This window comes from Entelurus aequoreus, linkage group LG07 (assembly GCF_033978785.1).
Source record: "Entelurus aequoreus isolate RoL-2023_Sb linkage group LG07, RoL_Eaeq_v1.1, whole genome shotgun sequence".
Lineage (NCBI taxonomy): Eukaryota > Metazoa > Chordata > Actinopteri > Syngnathiformes > Syngnathidae > Entelurus > Entelurus aequoreus.
In genome coordinates, this window is record NC_084737.1 from 76315967 (window position 1) to 76333047 (window position 17081).

The 17081-nt window shown below is 35.8% G+C and overlaps 1 protein-coding gene across 1 annotated transcript in view; it reads left to right on the forward strand.

Annotated features, from left to right (window-relative positions):
* Positions 1 to 17081, forward strand: part of nphp4 (nephronophthisis 4) — a 486853-nt gene that overhangs the window by 468740 nt on the left and 1032 nt on the right. Inside the window, exons 29-30 of the mRNA XM_062054501.1 lie at positions 2327 to 2506; positions 7724 to 7867. Of these exons, the coding sequence (XP_061910485.1) occupies positions 2327 to 2506; positions 7724 to 7867 (324 nt within the window). The remainder of the gene's footprint in view (positions 1 to 2326; positions 2507 to 7723; positions 7868 to 17081) is intronic.

Sequence of the window (17081 nt, forward strand, 5' to 3'; positions counted from 1 at the left end):
GGTGTGTAATTTGTTGTGAGTTTATGCACTGTGTTGGTTTTGTTCTTTGAACAAGGTGATGTTCATGCATGGTTCATTTTGTGTACCAGTAAAAAAACATGGTAACACTTTAGTACGGGGAACATATTCACCATTAATTAGTTGCTTATTAACATGCAAATTAGTAACATATTGGCTCTTAACTACTGGCTGCCACAACAACTTCCAGTCAGGATTTTGACCTCTTCATAGCACAGAGACGGCCCTTCTTAAAGTTATAAATGACATCCGTCTAAACACAGACTCTGGCAAAACTTCAGTATTAATGCTTTTGGACCTCAGTGCTGCATTTGACACTGTCGACCACTCAATACTTTTGGACAGGTTGGAAAACTGGGTGGGGATCTCAGGCACAGTTTTAAGATGGTTCAAGTCATATCTACAAGATAGGAACTATTTTGTTTCCATTGGTGACTTTGTATCAGAACCAACCAACGTAACGTGTGGAGTCCCCCAAGGTTCAATCTTGGGGCCGACTTTATTTAACATCTATATGCTCCCACTAGGACAAATCATGCAAAATAATAACATTGACCATCATTGCTATGCCGATGACACCCAAATCTATGTAGCGCTATCACCAAATGACTATCGCCCCATAGATCTTCTGTGCCAGTGCATTGAGCAAGTCAAATACTGGATGTGCCAAAATTTCCTACAACTAAATGAAGATAAAACTGAGATAATTGTTTTTGGTGCTAAAAAAGAAAGGTTTAAAGTCGTCCAACACCTTCAATCACTGTCCCTGAAAACCTCAAATAAAGCCAGAAATCTTGGGGTTATTTTAGATTCTGATTTACATTTCGACAGTCACATCAAATCAGTAACAAAATCGGCCTACTATCACCTCAAAAATGTAAAAAGACTTAGAAGGCTCATGTCAGCTCAAGACTTTGAAAAACTTGTACATGCCTTTATTACCAGTAGGCTAGACTATTGTAATGGTCTCCTTGCAGGTCTTCCCAAAAACATTGTCAGGCAGCTACAGCTTGTTCAGAACGCTGCTGCTAGAGTTCTAACAAAGACCAAAAAATGTGAGCACATTACACCAATTCTTAAATCCTTACATTGGCTCCCTGTACATCAGAGAATTGATTTCAAAATCCTCCAGCTCACATATAAATCACTACATGGTCTAGGGCCCAAGTATATTACTGATATGCTCCCACTATATAAGCCCTCTAGATCACTAAGATCTTCTGAGACCAATCTGTTAGCAGTTCCAAGAGTAAACTCCAATCAAGGGAGAGCATCATTCAGTCACTATGCAACAAATAGCTGGAATAAACTTCCTGAAGATGTCAGACTTTCCCCAACTCTGACTACTTTTAAAACTAGACTGAAGACTTTTATGTTCGCCTTAGCTTTCAGCTAAATCTTTTAATCTTTTAACTTTTAACATCTGCACTGTTTTTATTATATTGTCTGCATTTTAATTTTGCTTTTATTTTCTTTCATTTCACTTTGTTGTCTGTGAAGCACTTTCAGTCTGCCTTGTGTATGAAAAGCGCTATACAAATAAAGTTGCCTTGCCTTGCCTTGCCTTAACTAGTTATTATTAAGTACTTACTTATTAATGCCTTATTCCGCATGGCCTTATTATAACCCTAACCCTCTAACCCTGGCCCTAACCCTAACCAAATAACTCTAAATGAAGTCTTTGTTACTTAGAATATGTTCCCCATACTAAAGTGTTACCAAAAACATATAACTTTGTCTTGAATTAAAAAAATTTTTTTTTTTTATTTTTCACTAAAGAAGGGTTTGGTGAATGCGCATATGAAACTGGTGGGGTTCGGTAACCCCAACAAGGTTAAGAACCACTGGACTAGACGTATAAGATTTCATGGGATTTAGCGATTAGGAGTGACAGATTGTTTGGTAAACGTATAGCATGTTCTATATGTTATAGTTATTTGAATGACTCTTACCATAATATGTTACGTTAACATACCAGGCACGTTCTCAGTTGGTTATTTATGCCTCATATAACGTACACTTATTCAGCCTGTTGTTCACTATTCTTTAGACATTTTAAATTGCCTTTCAAATGTCTATTCTTGGTGTTGGCTTTTATCAAATAAATTCCCCCCAAAAATGCGACTTATACTCCAGTGCGACTTATATATGTTTTTTTCCTTCTTTATTATGCATTTTCGGCCGGTGCGACTTATACTCCGAAAAATACGGTATATAAAACCAATCCCGCACTCCTTTTGCTTTAATTTCTCCCCTAACAAATTGTATTGTCTCCTTCTCATCCACTTCACCACCTTGTACTCCACAGGTCCACCCTGCAGGTGTGTTCCTGCTGCCCCCCGCAGCTGTGCAGGAGCTCCAACTGAAGGTGCAGCCGTGGCGGGCGGGCAGCCGCTTCCTGTACTTGAACGCCGTGGACGTGGAGCAGAGGCAGCTGGTCACCGCTTGGCTACTCTGCCTTAATGTCCAACGGCCTGTGCTGTCCAAGGTAAACGACCTCAGCACTGTGTAACGAGACACTCTTGCACGCGCTGACATTTTCAGAAAGGAAACGTCGTGACTGTTTCCTCATCTGAGTGGTTGATGGCGACACACTCGCAAAGTCTTACATACTGCCCTGTTTAGTCCATTTGATAGTACAGCCAGTCACTTTTAATTAGGAACAGGCAGGCTCTGATGCAAGCTCATGACATAATATGATAACAATGACATAATGATGAAGACATTGTAGGGTGTTTGCATGCTAATGATAGTTTTCTGGGTCTCTGGAAACTACTTCTTTGCATACTTGCCAACCTTGAGACCTCTGAATTCGGGAGATGGGGCGCAGGGGGGTTTTGGGGGTGTGGTTTGGGGGGGCGTGGTTGCGGGGTTGGGGGCGTATTTTGAGGTGCAGGCAGCATAACCCTTCCCCTTCGAGCTGTTATTGTAGCGTCCCGGAAGAGTTAGTACTGCAAGGGGTTCTGGGTATTTGTTTTGTTGTGTTTATGTTATAGTCATTCACATCGACGTCCCACTGTGGGCTCTGTACCGGGGATGTCGTTGTGGCTTGTGCAGCCCTTTGAGACACTTGTGATTTAGGGCTATATAAATAAACATTGATTGATTGATTGATTGATTGATGTTGTGTTACGGTGCGGATGTTCTCCCGAAATGTGTTTGTCATTCTTGTTTGGTGTGGGTTCACGGTGCGGCGCGTATTTGTAACAGTGTTAAAGTTGTTTATACGCCCGCCCTCGGTGTGACCTGTATGGCTGTTGAACAAGTATGTCTTGCAGTCACTTTCGTGTGTCTGCAGAAGCCGCATACAACATGTGACTGAGCCGGTATGGAGAAAAATCGGACGCGGCGACAGATTGTAGAGGACGCTAAAGGCCCTCAATATTGTTGTCCGGGTGAAAATCGGGAGAAATTCGGGAGAATGGTTGACCCGGGAGATTTTCGGGGGGGGGCGCTGAAATTCGGGAGTCTCCTGGAAAAATCGGGAGGGTTGGCAAGTATGCTTCTTTGTGGCTGTTCTATTAAAAATATTCTTATTTATTCAAATTCTTAATAATTTCATAATTTTCCTCCAGAATCAATAATAAATGAATAATTGTGTTTGAATTATTATATTTATTTCTTACTTTATAAACTTTTTTTATTATTATTTCGGACCAAAGTGCACAAAGGATTAAAAGGCGCACTGCCGATGAGCGGGTTTATTCAGGTCTATTTTCATACAAAAGGCGCACCGGATTATAAGGCGCATTAAAGAGGTCCTATTATGATTTTATTCTAAATTTAAAACACTATCTAGTGGTCTTAATTTTACATTTAACAGACCACCTTCAAGTAGCTTTCTGAGCGTCTCTTCAGGATGCGCCGTTTTGTGGGCGGTCTTATTTACGTGGCTCACCTTCGACAGCGTCTTCTCCCCGTCATCTTTGTTGTAGCGGTGTAGCGTGCAAGGACGGGGGTGGAAGAAGTGTCAAAAGATGGAGCTACCGTATTTTTCGGACTATAAGACTAATACTCCGAAAAATACGGTATGTACATGCTATCGTAATGTTATCAAGCTAGCGTCGTCAGCATCAGGTAATATGCTAACACGTTTACAAGCGTCTGTTTTAGTATTTATTAACTTGCAATGGCATTATTTTTGTATTGTTTCAGTCTCACAAATTTCTCAGTAAATTCACTAAAACCTGCAGCTCGTTTATGGAAAATATTTTTTTTCTTCTAAAATTTGATGAGAAAATGAAAATGAGAAAGAGCAAAGGCCTAGATCAGGGATTCTCAAACTGTGGTTCGTGTACCACTAATACATGTAGTGGCACGGCAAATAATCCCTTGATTAAAGTACAGTGTTTTATTTTCATATACCGTATTTTTCTGACTATAAGTCGCAGTTTTTTTCATAGTTTGGCCGGGGGTGCGACTTATACTCAGGAGCGACTTATGTGTGAAATGATTAACACATTACCGTAAAATATCAAATAATATTATTTAGCTCATTCACGTAAGAGACTAGACGTGTAAGATTTCATGGGATTTAGCGATTAGGAGTGACAGATTGTTTGGTAAACGTATAGCATGTTCTATATGTTATAGTTATTTGAATGACTCTTACCATAATATGTTACGTTAACATACCAGGCACGTTCTCAGTTGGTTATTTATGCCTCATATAACGTACACTTATTCAGCCTGTTGTTCACTATTCTTTATTTAATTTAAATTGATTTTCAAATGTCTATTCTTGGTGTTGCGTTTTATCAAATAAATTTCCCCAAAAAATGTGACTTATACTCCAGTGCGATTTATATATGTTTTTTCCCTTCTTTATTATGCATTTTCGTTCGGTGCGATTTATACTCAAGAGCGATTTATACTTCGAAAAATACGGTACTGTGATGTTATGAGCTAATCAGTGTTTTTCAACCACTGTGCCGCGGCACACTAGTGTACCGTGAAATACAGTCTGGTGTGCCGTGGGAGATTATATAATTTCACCTAATTGGGTTAAAAATATTTTATACAAACCAGTAATTATAATCCGCAAATGTGCCGTTGTTGAGTGTCTGTGCTGGTTAGAGCTCGGCAGAGTAACCGTGTAATACTCTTCCATATCAGTAGGTGGCAGCAAGTAGCTAATTGCTTTTTAGATGTCGGGAACATGGTTTGTCGTGATCACAATATGCAGACGACAGCGGGAGGCAGGTAAAAAGGTATCTAATGCTTAAACCAAAAAATAAACAAAAAACATTCAAGCTTAGAGATGGCTATGCAAACCTAAACTAAAATTGAACTGGCTGCATAGTAAATAAAAAAAGAATGCTGGACGACAGCAAAGACTTAAGGCATGTGGAGCAGACGGTGTCCACAAAGTACATCCGTTCATAACATGACAAGCAACACCAAAATAGTGCAAGACAAGAACTAAAACACTACACACAGGAGAACACCAAAAACCTCAAAACAAGTCAAAGCGTGATGTGACAGTACACCTACTTTGAGACAATAGCTATAGTGATGCATGCTTGGTCATGGTTTAAATTCATATCCAACAATTGCGAGAACGACTTTTTACTGTCAATATCGGCTGCTGAGTTTAATTTTTAAATGTTTTCTGCTGGTGGTGTGCCTCGAGATTTTTGCAATGAAAAAAATGTGCCTCAGCTCAGAAAAGATTGAAAAACACTGAGCGAGATAACATCATAACTCCATTACCCAGCATGCCACAGTAACACATACCAGGCACGTTCTGTTGGTTATTTATGCCTCATATAACGTACACTTATTCAGCCTGTTGTTCACTATTCTTTATTTATTTTAAATTGCCTTTCAAATGTCTATTCTTGGTGTTGGCTTTTATCAAATACATTTCCCCAAAAAATGCAACTTATACTCCAGTGCGACTTATATATGTTTTTTTCCTTCTCTATTATGCATTTTCGGTCGGTGCGACTTATACTCCGGAGCGACTTATACTCCGAAAAATACGGTAACTATTTTAATGACATTCAGACTTTACTTCTATCAATAACAGAGCAGCATCTCCTTATCCGTGGCTCACTAGTGCAATAACAACGCCGGAAATGTGTCCCATGAAAAAACGTCCGACCGGAACTCTCTAATAACTGAAGTTCCTTGGGTGAATAATGTAAAGTCACTACACCGGTATGTTTTAGCGCTTTCATGGCGAGTTTACTGACAGATATAAGTCAGAAATTTACGCTACTTTATATTAGAAATGGCAACAGCGGAGGATGAATGTCCCATAACAAGAAGATAGAGAAAAACAAGAAGCTTATGACTATGGCGTCGGCACCGACTACAATGGCAAACACGCTCAAATTTTCGGTACTTATGCAGATCCCAAATACAGCAGGTACCAGAAGGTAAGAAAAGTTTGTTTCGCATAATATTGCAAAACAAAACGCCAGATAATGTCTGTTAGTGGGTGCCATTTTGCGGTCCTTATACACGCACCATAGTAATACTCGCATGTTTAATGCGCCGACAATCCATCAAGCGGTGCGACTTCATAAGTTACTGAAGTCGTACTAAAAACATTTTGAAAGATTTTTTAGCGCCGTGTGTAATTTTTTATATTCTCAATGGAACATTCAAAGTTTTGGTGTTGTTTGCTGCCATCATATTGAAGTCTACACATATCTCTTACGTGTGACTGCCATCTACTGGTCACATTTTTCATTACGCCATGTACCAAATAAAATAGCTTCGAGGTCGGTAAGCACAACCAGAATCATGCCGTACATTAGGCGCACCGGGTTATAAGGCGCGCTGTCGATTTTTGAGAAAATTAAATGATTTTAAGTGCGCCTTATAGTCGGAAAAATATGGTCAATAGTAGATCATCCAAACCGCCAATCTCATTTATTCAGATTCTAAATTGATTCAGTATTTTCCCTGAAAATACACATTTCTTTTAAAAACATTTTTTTAAATGCATTTATTTATTTAATTTTTTTTTAAGAATCCCTTTTTAAAAAGTTAGGCTGTCTCTGCTTACTCGCCAAGAGTAGCTTTTGTCACCTGTTTTGAAAAGGTTTTATTATCTAATTGAGATTTGTGTTAAATCAATTTAGAATCGAAACGTCACCTCGAGAACCGAATCGGGAGTTCTTGTCAGATTCTTATCCCTAATAAATAGTCATGAACTGAACTTGAACTGTTTTCTACCAAGAACCATCTCAGAAAACACTTGGCTCTTCAAGTACAGCCACAATGACCAACATTAAAATACAGTAGCGTAGAAGGACCACATATTCATTAAAAACGTTTTATTTAACAAGTACCGTATTTTTCGGACTATAAGGCGTACTTAAAATCCTTTAATTTCCTCAAAACTCGACAGCGCGCCTTATAACCCGGTGCGCCTAATGTACGGAATACGTTTTTGTTGTGCTTACCGACCTCGAAGGTATTTTATTTGGTACATGGGGAAATGATAAGTGTGACCAGTAGATGGCAGTCAAACATAAGAGATACGTGTAGACTGCAATATGACTCAAGGAAACAACACCAAAATGTTCTATGTTCCATTAAAAACATAGAACATTACACAGGGCGCTCACAAATCCATCAAAATGTTATTACGACTTTGGTAAGCTATTTGAGAATGACTGATGTAAACAATGTGTGTGTGTGTGTGTGTGTGTGTGTGTGTGTGTGTGTGTGTGTGTGTGTGTGTGTGTAGGCTTTCGAGGTGTGTGTCCCAGCTAACAGTGGGCGGGGCAGCTCCAAGAAGATCACCTACACCAATCCTTACAAGGGGAGCCGCACCTTCCTGCTGCGCTCCGACCATCCTGATCTGCTCCAGTTCAAGGAGGATACGGTCCAGGTGAGATAAGAAGGAAAAAAGGCGGGACCCGCCGTTCTTTTGCCTTCATTAAACGTAAAAAGTCAATACTTTTTGATTAAGACTCCGCCAGGAAAAGAGCCTTTTCTTCGGAAATTGATGATGGGATTAGTGGAGGAGATTCCATCTGGTGAAGGGATTTGGGTTATTAAGGTGCAATTCCTTCATTATGCATTAGCTGCTAATTCCTTGTCAGTGAGCAAAGAAAAAGAATCATACCAAATTTTAAATTCAGTATAAATGTGTTTTATTTTTTTAAAGCATTAGAGCACAAGTGTCAAACTCAAGGCCCTGGCCCGCCACTTCATTTGTTTTACCCTCGAAAGCCTGGAAATAATATGTATCAATAAAGCACTGTAACTTTTCTCACTAAATGTATTATTTATTTTTATTTTGGGAGAAAAAAAATAAATATTCCATATAATCGTAAATGATGTTAATTTAAATATTGTCTAATTAGGCAAAAATATATTATCAAACATTCAAACCATTTTTAAATAGAAATAAATACTAATAATAATGATTCCAAAGCAAGTTATCCATCAAATTGTGCAATGCAAAAGTAGCAATAGATTTCATGGTAAAATTGTGACATTTACTGTGTTTTTACAGAATTTTTCTCTAAATAAAAAAACAAAAACATTACTTTTTTTACTGTAATAAACTGTGGTGTCGTTTTGGCATTTACAATAATACACCAAAAAATCTACAGTTGTTGATATGCGGTAAAAACAAACAAACCGGCAGCTCAGGTGCCAACATTTTAATGTAAAATTGAATTTTTTTTAATTTACAGTAAAAAAAAAGAAGTAACTTTTACAGTAAAATTCTGGCAACTAAGCTGCCTTTTTTTTTACCCTCGAAAGCCTGGAAATAATATGTATCAATAAAGTACTGTAACTTTTCTTACTAAATGTATTATTTCTTTCTATTTTGGGAGAACTTTTTTTTTTACTCCATCTAATCGCAAATTATGTTAATTTAAATATTGTCTAATTAGGCAAAAATATATTATCAAACATTCAAACCATTTTTAATAAGAAATAAATACTAATAATAATGATTCCAAAGCAAGTTATCCATCAAATTGTGCAATGTAAAAGTAGCAATAGATTTCATGGTAAAATTGTGACATTTACTGTGTTTTTTACAGAATTTTTCTCTAAATTAAAATAAAAAAACAGTACTTTTTTTTACTGTATTAATCTGTGGTGTCGTTTTGGCATTTACAATAATACACCAAAAAATCTACAGTTGTTGATATGCGGTAAAAACAAACAAACCGGCAGCTCAGGTGCCAACATTTTAATGTAAAATTGAATTTTTTTTAATTTACCGTAAAAAAAAAGAAGTAACTTTTACAGTAAAATTCTGGCAACTGAGCTGCCTTTTTTTTACCCTCGAAAGCCTGGAAATAATATGTATCAATAAAGTATTGTAACTTTTCTAACTAAATGTATTATTTCTTTCTATTTTAATTTAAATATTGTCTAATTAGGCAAAAATATATTATCAAACATTCAAACCATTTTTAAATAGAAATAAACACTAATAATAATGATTCCAAAGCAAGTTATCCATCAAATTGTGCAATGTAAAAGTAGCAATAGATTTCATGGTAAAATTGTGACATTTACTGTGTTTTTTACAGAATTTTTCTCTAAATGAAAACAAAAAAAAAACAGTACTTCTTTTTACTGTAAAACTGTGGTGTCGTTTTGGCATTTACAGTAATACCTAAAAAAATCTACAGTTGTTCATTTGCGGTAAAAACAAACAAACTGGCAGCTCGGGTGTCAAAATTTTACTGTAAAATAGCATTTTTTTTTTTACAGTAAAAAAAAACTAATGTAAATTGTACAGTAAAATTCTGGCAACTGAGCTGCCTTTTTTTTTTTTTTTTTTACCATAAAAACAACAGTATTATTTTTTCCACATACAGTAAAATACACTCAATTTTTAGGTGAAATTATTGCAATTTACCATATTTTTTTTTACATTTTAGTTTAAAAAAAAATCTACTAAAAAAAATGCATGAGAAAATTGTGTAATAATAGTATTGACTGTTAGCAGCGGCCCTCTGGGGCCAAACATGGCACGACTTTGACACTTCTGCAATAGAGCATTGAATTAAGTTAGAATTATTGCTACTAGGTCCAATATAAACTTCACATAATCCCGCACGTTTTATAACTTGTAAACAATATAAAATAAAATGACACTGGATGGGAGAACGCTGGTCTATCTCAGAATATTTATGTATTAATGTCTTTGCGCTGGTTCTGTTATTTCTCTCCTATTTCAACAATATTATTAGTATCATTATCGTGTAGCCATGAACCGGAATGCCTTTTTTTTAAAGGCTGTTAAAGTCACGTCCAAACTCCCAAGCAGTGGAATTATCATTGTCATTTATTGTGTCTCTTTTTGATGAGACGCCATAAAAAAAAGTAACAACAAATGGCAAAGCCTATTAACAATAAAACCAATGAGATGCAATGGGAGTCCTTTTTTTCTTCCCCCAAATCAACTATAAAGCAGAAAATGCTGCTCTTGTTCCGGACCACACTGTATCAATTAGCCTGAGGGAGGGGGTTGGTTGTTTTATTCCATCTTGTTACAACGCTCCAGGTGTCTAATAATAAAGCATTTAGTGCGCCAGCAGCATTTAGCAATGGCGGGAGACACTTTGCTTCTTTTTGATATGGCCCGCAATAATGAAAACATATTAGATCAATCGGGATAAGCTTTTGGGGGGGGGTATATAAATCTTCTAAATAGTCCCATTTATCTGTCACTCGCTATAATGGAGGGAACCGGCGGACGCTTCTTGATTGATTGAATTAGCGAGAAGAAAATGAAAGGAAAATTACGCCACGGATGGATGAGCCGATAAATTAGGCGCAATAAAATACAATGCGTACATCATAAATTTGTCTTATTACAAACCAGCGTTGCAAACTACAGAGGAAATGCATAAAACGATGCAAAGGAAGCAATACACAAGGCACGCATTTAGGCTGCATGTATAGAAATATGTAATACCTACCTACAATCACCTTATTTACTTTGACTGAACATTTGAAAGAAACAAACATCTGAATATACTAATAAAAACCTGATTAATTATGCATAATTATTATTTTTGATTATTATTATTATTAATTATTAATTAATTATTAATTATGTTGATAAAAAAACAGATGTATGATTTAAAAATAAGTAAGCAATTATTCACAAAACATAACTGTAATGTAAAAATTGTTTTTATTAATTAATGTATTTGTAATTAAAAAATGCAAACTATATTATTATGTATAAACATATCACTGACAGTATAATTAAAATAATAATTATATCTAAATGATCAATTCTACTTATATTTGATTAAAAAAAAATGTATATACATGTTAATATATGCATATATTGATTCAAGTGGATTCTAACCAGACTTGTAAGAAAATGCTTTATGTATTGCTACTTTATGTATTAATATTTATTTACGTAAACACTAAAAAACGACATATGTGCACCCCACACTGTCAATTCATTATTCATTTTAATTTAGTAGAAAAAATGGTGATATAATAAATAATAATTCTAAATAATTTGAGCAAATTAACTCTATTTAATATATGAGCTACTAATTATATCTTATTTTAATGCTATTAATGAGTCAATTTAATGCCGTATTTTTCGGACTATAAATCGCTCCGGAGTATAAGTCGCTCTGGCCGAAAATGCATAATGAAGAAGGAAAAAACATATAATTCGCACTGGATTATAAATCGCATTTTTTGGGGAAATGTATTTGATAAAACCCAACACCAAGAATAGACATTTGAAAGGGCAATTTAAAATAAATAAAGAATAGTGAACAACAGGCTGAATAAGTGTACGTTATATGAGGCATAAATAACCAACTGAGAACATGCCTGGTATGTTAACGTAACATATTATGGTAAGAGTCATTCAAATAACTATAACATATAGAACATGCTATACGTTTACCAAACAATCTGTCACTCCTAATCGCTAAATCCCATGAAATCTTATACGTCTAGTCTCTTACGTGAATGAGCTAAATAATATTATTTAAAATTTTACGGTAATGTGTTAATTATTTCACACATAAGTCGCTCCTGAGTATAAGTCGCATGAAAAAAAAACTGCAATTAATAATCCGAAAAATACGGTATATTGATTCACGTGGATTCTTACCAGACTTGTAACCCAATGCTTTATGTATTGTTACTTTATGTATTAATATTTATTTACGTAAACACTAAAAAACGACGTATGTGCACCCCACGCTGTCAATTCATTATTCATTTTAATTCAGTAAAAAAAAAAGGTCATATAATAAATAATAATTCTAAATAATTATATATTAATCTTATTGTAAAGCTACTAAGAAAGAAAAATAATGTATCAACTTAATAATTTGGTTTGACTTAATAATATGATTAAATATTTAATCAGTGTTTAAAATAAAATGATTAAGTTTATACATTTTTCATTCTGGTTGCACTTCACAAATGCATCATAAACAAGTTCTTTTTTTTTTTTACAACTTGCTCAAAGTTACATTTTGCAAACCAAAAAACATAACAAGAACTTTGGGAAGTTAGCGCCCTCTAGGCCGCCTTGTAAAGCTTGCAAACAGCCCCTTCCATAACTATATTGATACACTACCGACTTGTACCTAAAACTCTTGTTTTCTTTCTCAATCAAAGCCACAGCCCTCCATATAAACCAGGGGTGTCCAAACTTTTTCCACTGAGGGCCGCATGCGGGGGCCATTTTGAACATTTTTCATTTTCAAACATAACAAAATATGTTTTTTTTTGTTTTTTGTTTTACCTTTAGGGCTCTCGGGGACCATAAAGGGTCTCAGTTATTAAAATGTAAAAAATAAGTAAAAATTATATATTTTTTTATTTATTTAACGCTTACAGTAAATTTCTATATCAATTTTAGGTTGATATAAAGTAATAAAAAAAAATTAAAAAAAAGGTTTTATGCCTTTTCTGTTAAAGACAACCTTGTTTTTTTTTTTTATAGTAAAACTGAAATATGCGGTATTTAGTAATTAGAGCCCTAAAAGATCAATAATGCAGGACACTATTGATTTGAGTTATTTTAATATTGAGTAATCACAGTTAAAAGATCAATAAAATCCCATTAAATATATTTGGGATGCAAAAGGTCCCCCACTCGTAAAGTGATTGATTTAAAAAAAAAATTTTTTTTACTTTCAACACTTAAGTTACGAGATCAACTTCAGACATATCTGTCGATTTTACGTTTGAGCTATTATTTTGTTTGTTTTATGCTCTTTTGTCAAAGAAAACGCACACAATATATGCAATATTTTCCACAGAAAACATTTTAAAGTGAAATATTTGAAATAATTGGAGTTTTGAATAGGTCAATAATTCATTACAACATAGATTGTTTTTCTAAATTTTTTTTTGAGCAATGGCAAAAAAATAAAAATAAAGATAAGACAAAGGTAAAAAAAAAAAAACAGCCTGCATGGCAGCTTTGTGTCAACATTGCAACTTTTTCTCGTTAGATTTCACCTCATTCCACTTTTTTTTATGTTTTATTTTTATTTTTGCAATAGCATTTCCGGAGTGTGTGGCGGGCCGGTAAACAATTAGCTGCGGGCCGCAAATGGCCCCCGGGCCGCACTTTGGACGCCCCTGATATAAACCAATCATGTAATAGCTGTCTATTATTGCTAGTGTAGTACTTCACAGAGCTGACCATGGCTCACCCAGGAGAAACCGCAGCCTGGCTCTCTAATGTCCCAGAAGCAAGTTTATTACATTTTGAGAAGGGTGTGAAGCAACGCTAGGAGCAACTACTGCAAGAGAAGGTCTTGAGGGGAGTGTCAGTGCATAACCGTGTCCTCGCTCTCTAGTCCACTGCACTTTCTATTTCTGCTCCTCAGACTTAAATATCTGAGTACAACACACTTCTCACGTTCACGTCTTGCGTTAACTGCCTCAAAGGAGGAACACATCTTTTCTTTATGTACTGAAGCGGCTGAGGCAAGATGGCGTGCACTACTTGGCTGCAACCAGTAGAGGCGCTGTTGATTCAGTCTCTCTTAGCTTGCTATTCTGCTAAATAGAACAATATGAGCGAAAGTGAATGTAATTTCCTTCATTAGTAGTAATCAGACACCCACCAATCTGAATTCTCAACCGGTCTTTCAGGTATAATTATCTCATATACAAGATTCGTTGGATCCCACTTCTGACACCATTTGCCACATTTTATTTGGAATATTGGCATATTTGGTATAGTTAAGGTCACAAGGGTTATTAAGTATTCATGCATATAATAAGAGGAAAATCGGAAGTCAGAAGCGGATCCCTCTTCTGACACCATTAACCACCTTTTATTTCCAACACCTGATATACATTAGGTACAGTTAAGGCCACAATATTTGGGGCCATAGAGATGATCAAGTATAAATGCATGTCATAAAAGGCACATTGGAAGTTCCAAGTTGATCCCACTTCTGACACCATTTTCCACATTTGATTTGGAATATTGGCACAGTTGGTATAGTTAAGATCACAAGGGTATAGCATTCATGCATATAATAAGAGGCAAATCGGAAGTCAGAAGTGCATCCCTCTTCTGACACCATTAACCACGTTTTATTTTGAACACCTGACATACGTTAGGTACAGTTAAGGCCACAATGATTGGGGCAACAGGGATTATCAAGTATAAATGCATGCAATAAAAGGCACATTGGAAGTTACAAGTTGATCCCACTTCTGACACCATTTGCCACATTTTATTTGGAATATTGGCATATTTTGTATAGTTAAGGTCACAGGGGTTATTAAGTATTCATGCATATAATAAGAGGCAAATCGGAAGTCAGAAGTGGATCCCTCTTCTGACACCATTAACCAACTTTCATTTTGAACACCTTTCATACATTAGGTACAGTTAAGGCCACAATATGCATGTAATAAAAGCCACATTGGAAGTTCCAAGTTGATCCCACTTCTGACACCATTTGCCACATTGTATTTGGAAGATTGGAATATTTGGTATAGTTAAGGTCACAGGGATTATTAAGTATTCATGCATATAAAAAGAGGCAAATCGGAAGTCAGAAGTGGATCCCTCTTCCGACACCATTAACCACCTTTCATTTTGAACACCTAACATACATTAGGTACAGTTAAGGCCACAATATGCATGTAATAAAAGCCACATTGGAAGTTCCAAGTTGATCCCACTTCTGACACCATTTGCCACATTTTATTTGGAATATTGGCATATTTGGTATAGTTAAGGTCACAGGGGTTATTAAGTATTCATGCATATAATAAGAGGCAAATCGGAAGTCAGAAGTGGATCCCTCTTCTGACACCATTAACCACCTTTCATTTTGAACACCTAACATACATTAGGTACAGTTAAGGCCACAATATGCATGTAATAAAAGCCACATTGGAAGTTCCAAGTTTATCCCACTTCTGACACCATTTGCCACATTTTATTTGGAATATTGGCATATTTTGTATAGTTAAGGTCACAGGGGTTATTAAGTATTCATGCATATAATAAGAGGCAAATCGGAAGTCAGAAGTGGATCCCTCTTCTGACACCATTAACCAACTTTCATTTTGAACACCTATTATACATTAGGTACAGTTAAGGCCACAATATGCATGTAATAAAAGCCACATTGGAAGTTCCAAGTTGATCCCACTTCTGACACCATTTGCCACATTTTATTTGGAATACTGGCATATTTGGTATAGTTAAGGTCACAGGGGTTATTAAGTATTCATGCATATAATAAGAGGCAAATCGGAAGTCAGAAGTGGATCCCTCTTCTGACACCATTAACCAACTTTCATTTTGAACACCTATCATACATTAGGTACAGTTAAGGCCACAATATGCATGTAATAAAAGCCACATTGGAAGTTCCAAGTTGATCCCACTTCTGACACCATTTGCCACATTTTATTTGGACGTTTGGAATATTTGGTATAGTTAAGGTCTCAGGGGTTATTAAGTATTCATGCATATAGTAAGAGGCAAGTCAGAAGTGGATCCCTCTTCCGACACCATTAACCACCTTTTATTTTGAACACCTGACATACATTAGGTACAGTTAAGGCCACAATATTTGGGGCCACAGAGATGATCAAGTATAAATGCATGTATTAAAAGCCACATTGGAAGTTACAAGTTGATCCCACTTCTGACACCATTTGCCACATTTTATTTGGAATATTGGAATAGTTGGTATAGTTAAGGTCACAGGGGTTATTAAGTATTCATGCATATAATAAGAGGCAAATCGGAAGTCAGAAGTGGATCCCTCTTCTGACACCATTGACCACCTTTTATTTTGAACACCTGACATACATTAGTTGATCGCACTTCTGACTCTATTTGCATCATTTTATTTTGAACAGCATTATCAAGTCTTAATTTGTGTAATACAAGATCAATTATAATTGAGAAGGACACATTTTATTTAGAATATTGGTAGATTAAGTACAGTTAAGGTCACAAGGATTGTCAGATATAAAGGCATGAAATAAAAGGAACATTGGAAGTAAGAAGTGGATCCAATATCTGACACCATTTACCACATTTCATTTAAAAACTCTGACATAATTTGAGTACAGTGAAAGCCGCATGGATATCAAGTATATATGCGCGTTTAAAAGGACACATTGGAAGTTAGAAGTGAATCCCACTTCTGACACCATTTACCACATTTTATCTGGAATCTATGTAGATACGGTACTGATAGTCACAGAGATTACCCAGGATAAATGTGTGTAAAAAAAAGAAGAAGAAAGAAGTAAGATCCCACTTCTGACACCATTGTCATCTGTGCCCTTTTTTCTGTTCAAATGCTCCGCTAGCCACATTATTCAACGCATTTCATTCAAGATTTTTTTTCTTTTTTCAATAATGCACCATAGAAACAAGAGTATAAGGGCACATGTCTATTATCGATGTATATTAGGATGAGACCATTAAACCTTTTATGCATCTCTAGCACAATAACCGCTGTTCTGTGGAGGCTCAGCGCTCACTTATGTTTGATTTTGATTTTATTTGTATTAAGGATCCCCATTAGCTGGTTGCCTCAACAATCCACTAGTCTTCCTGGGGTCCACAATTCAATACA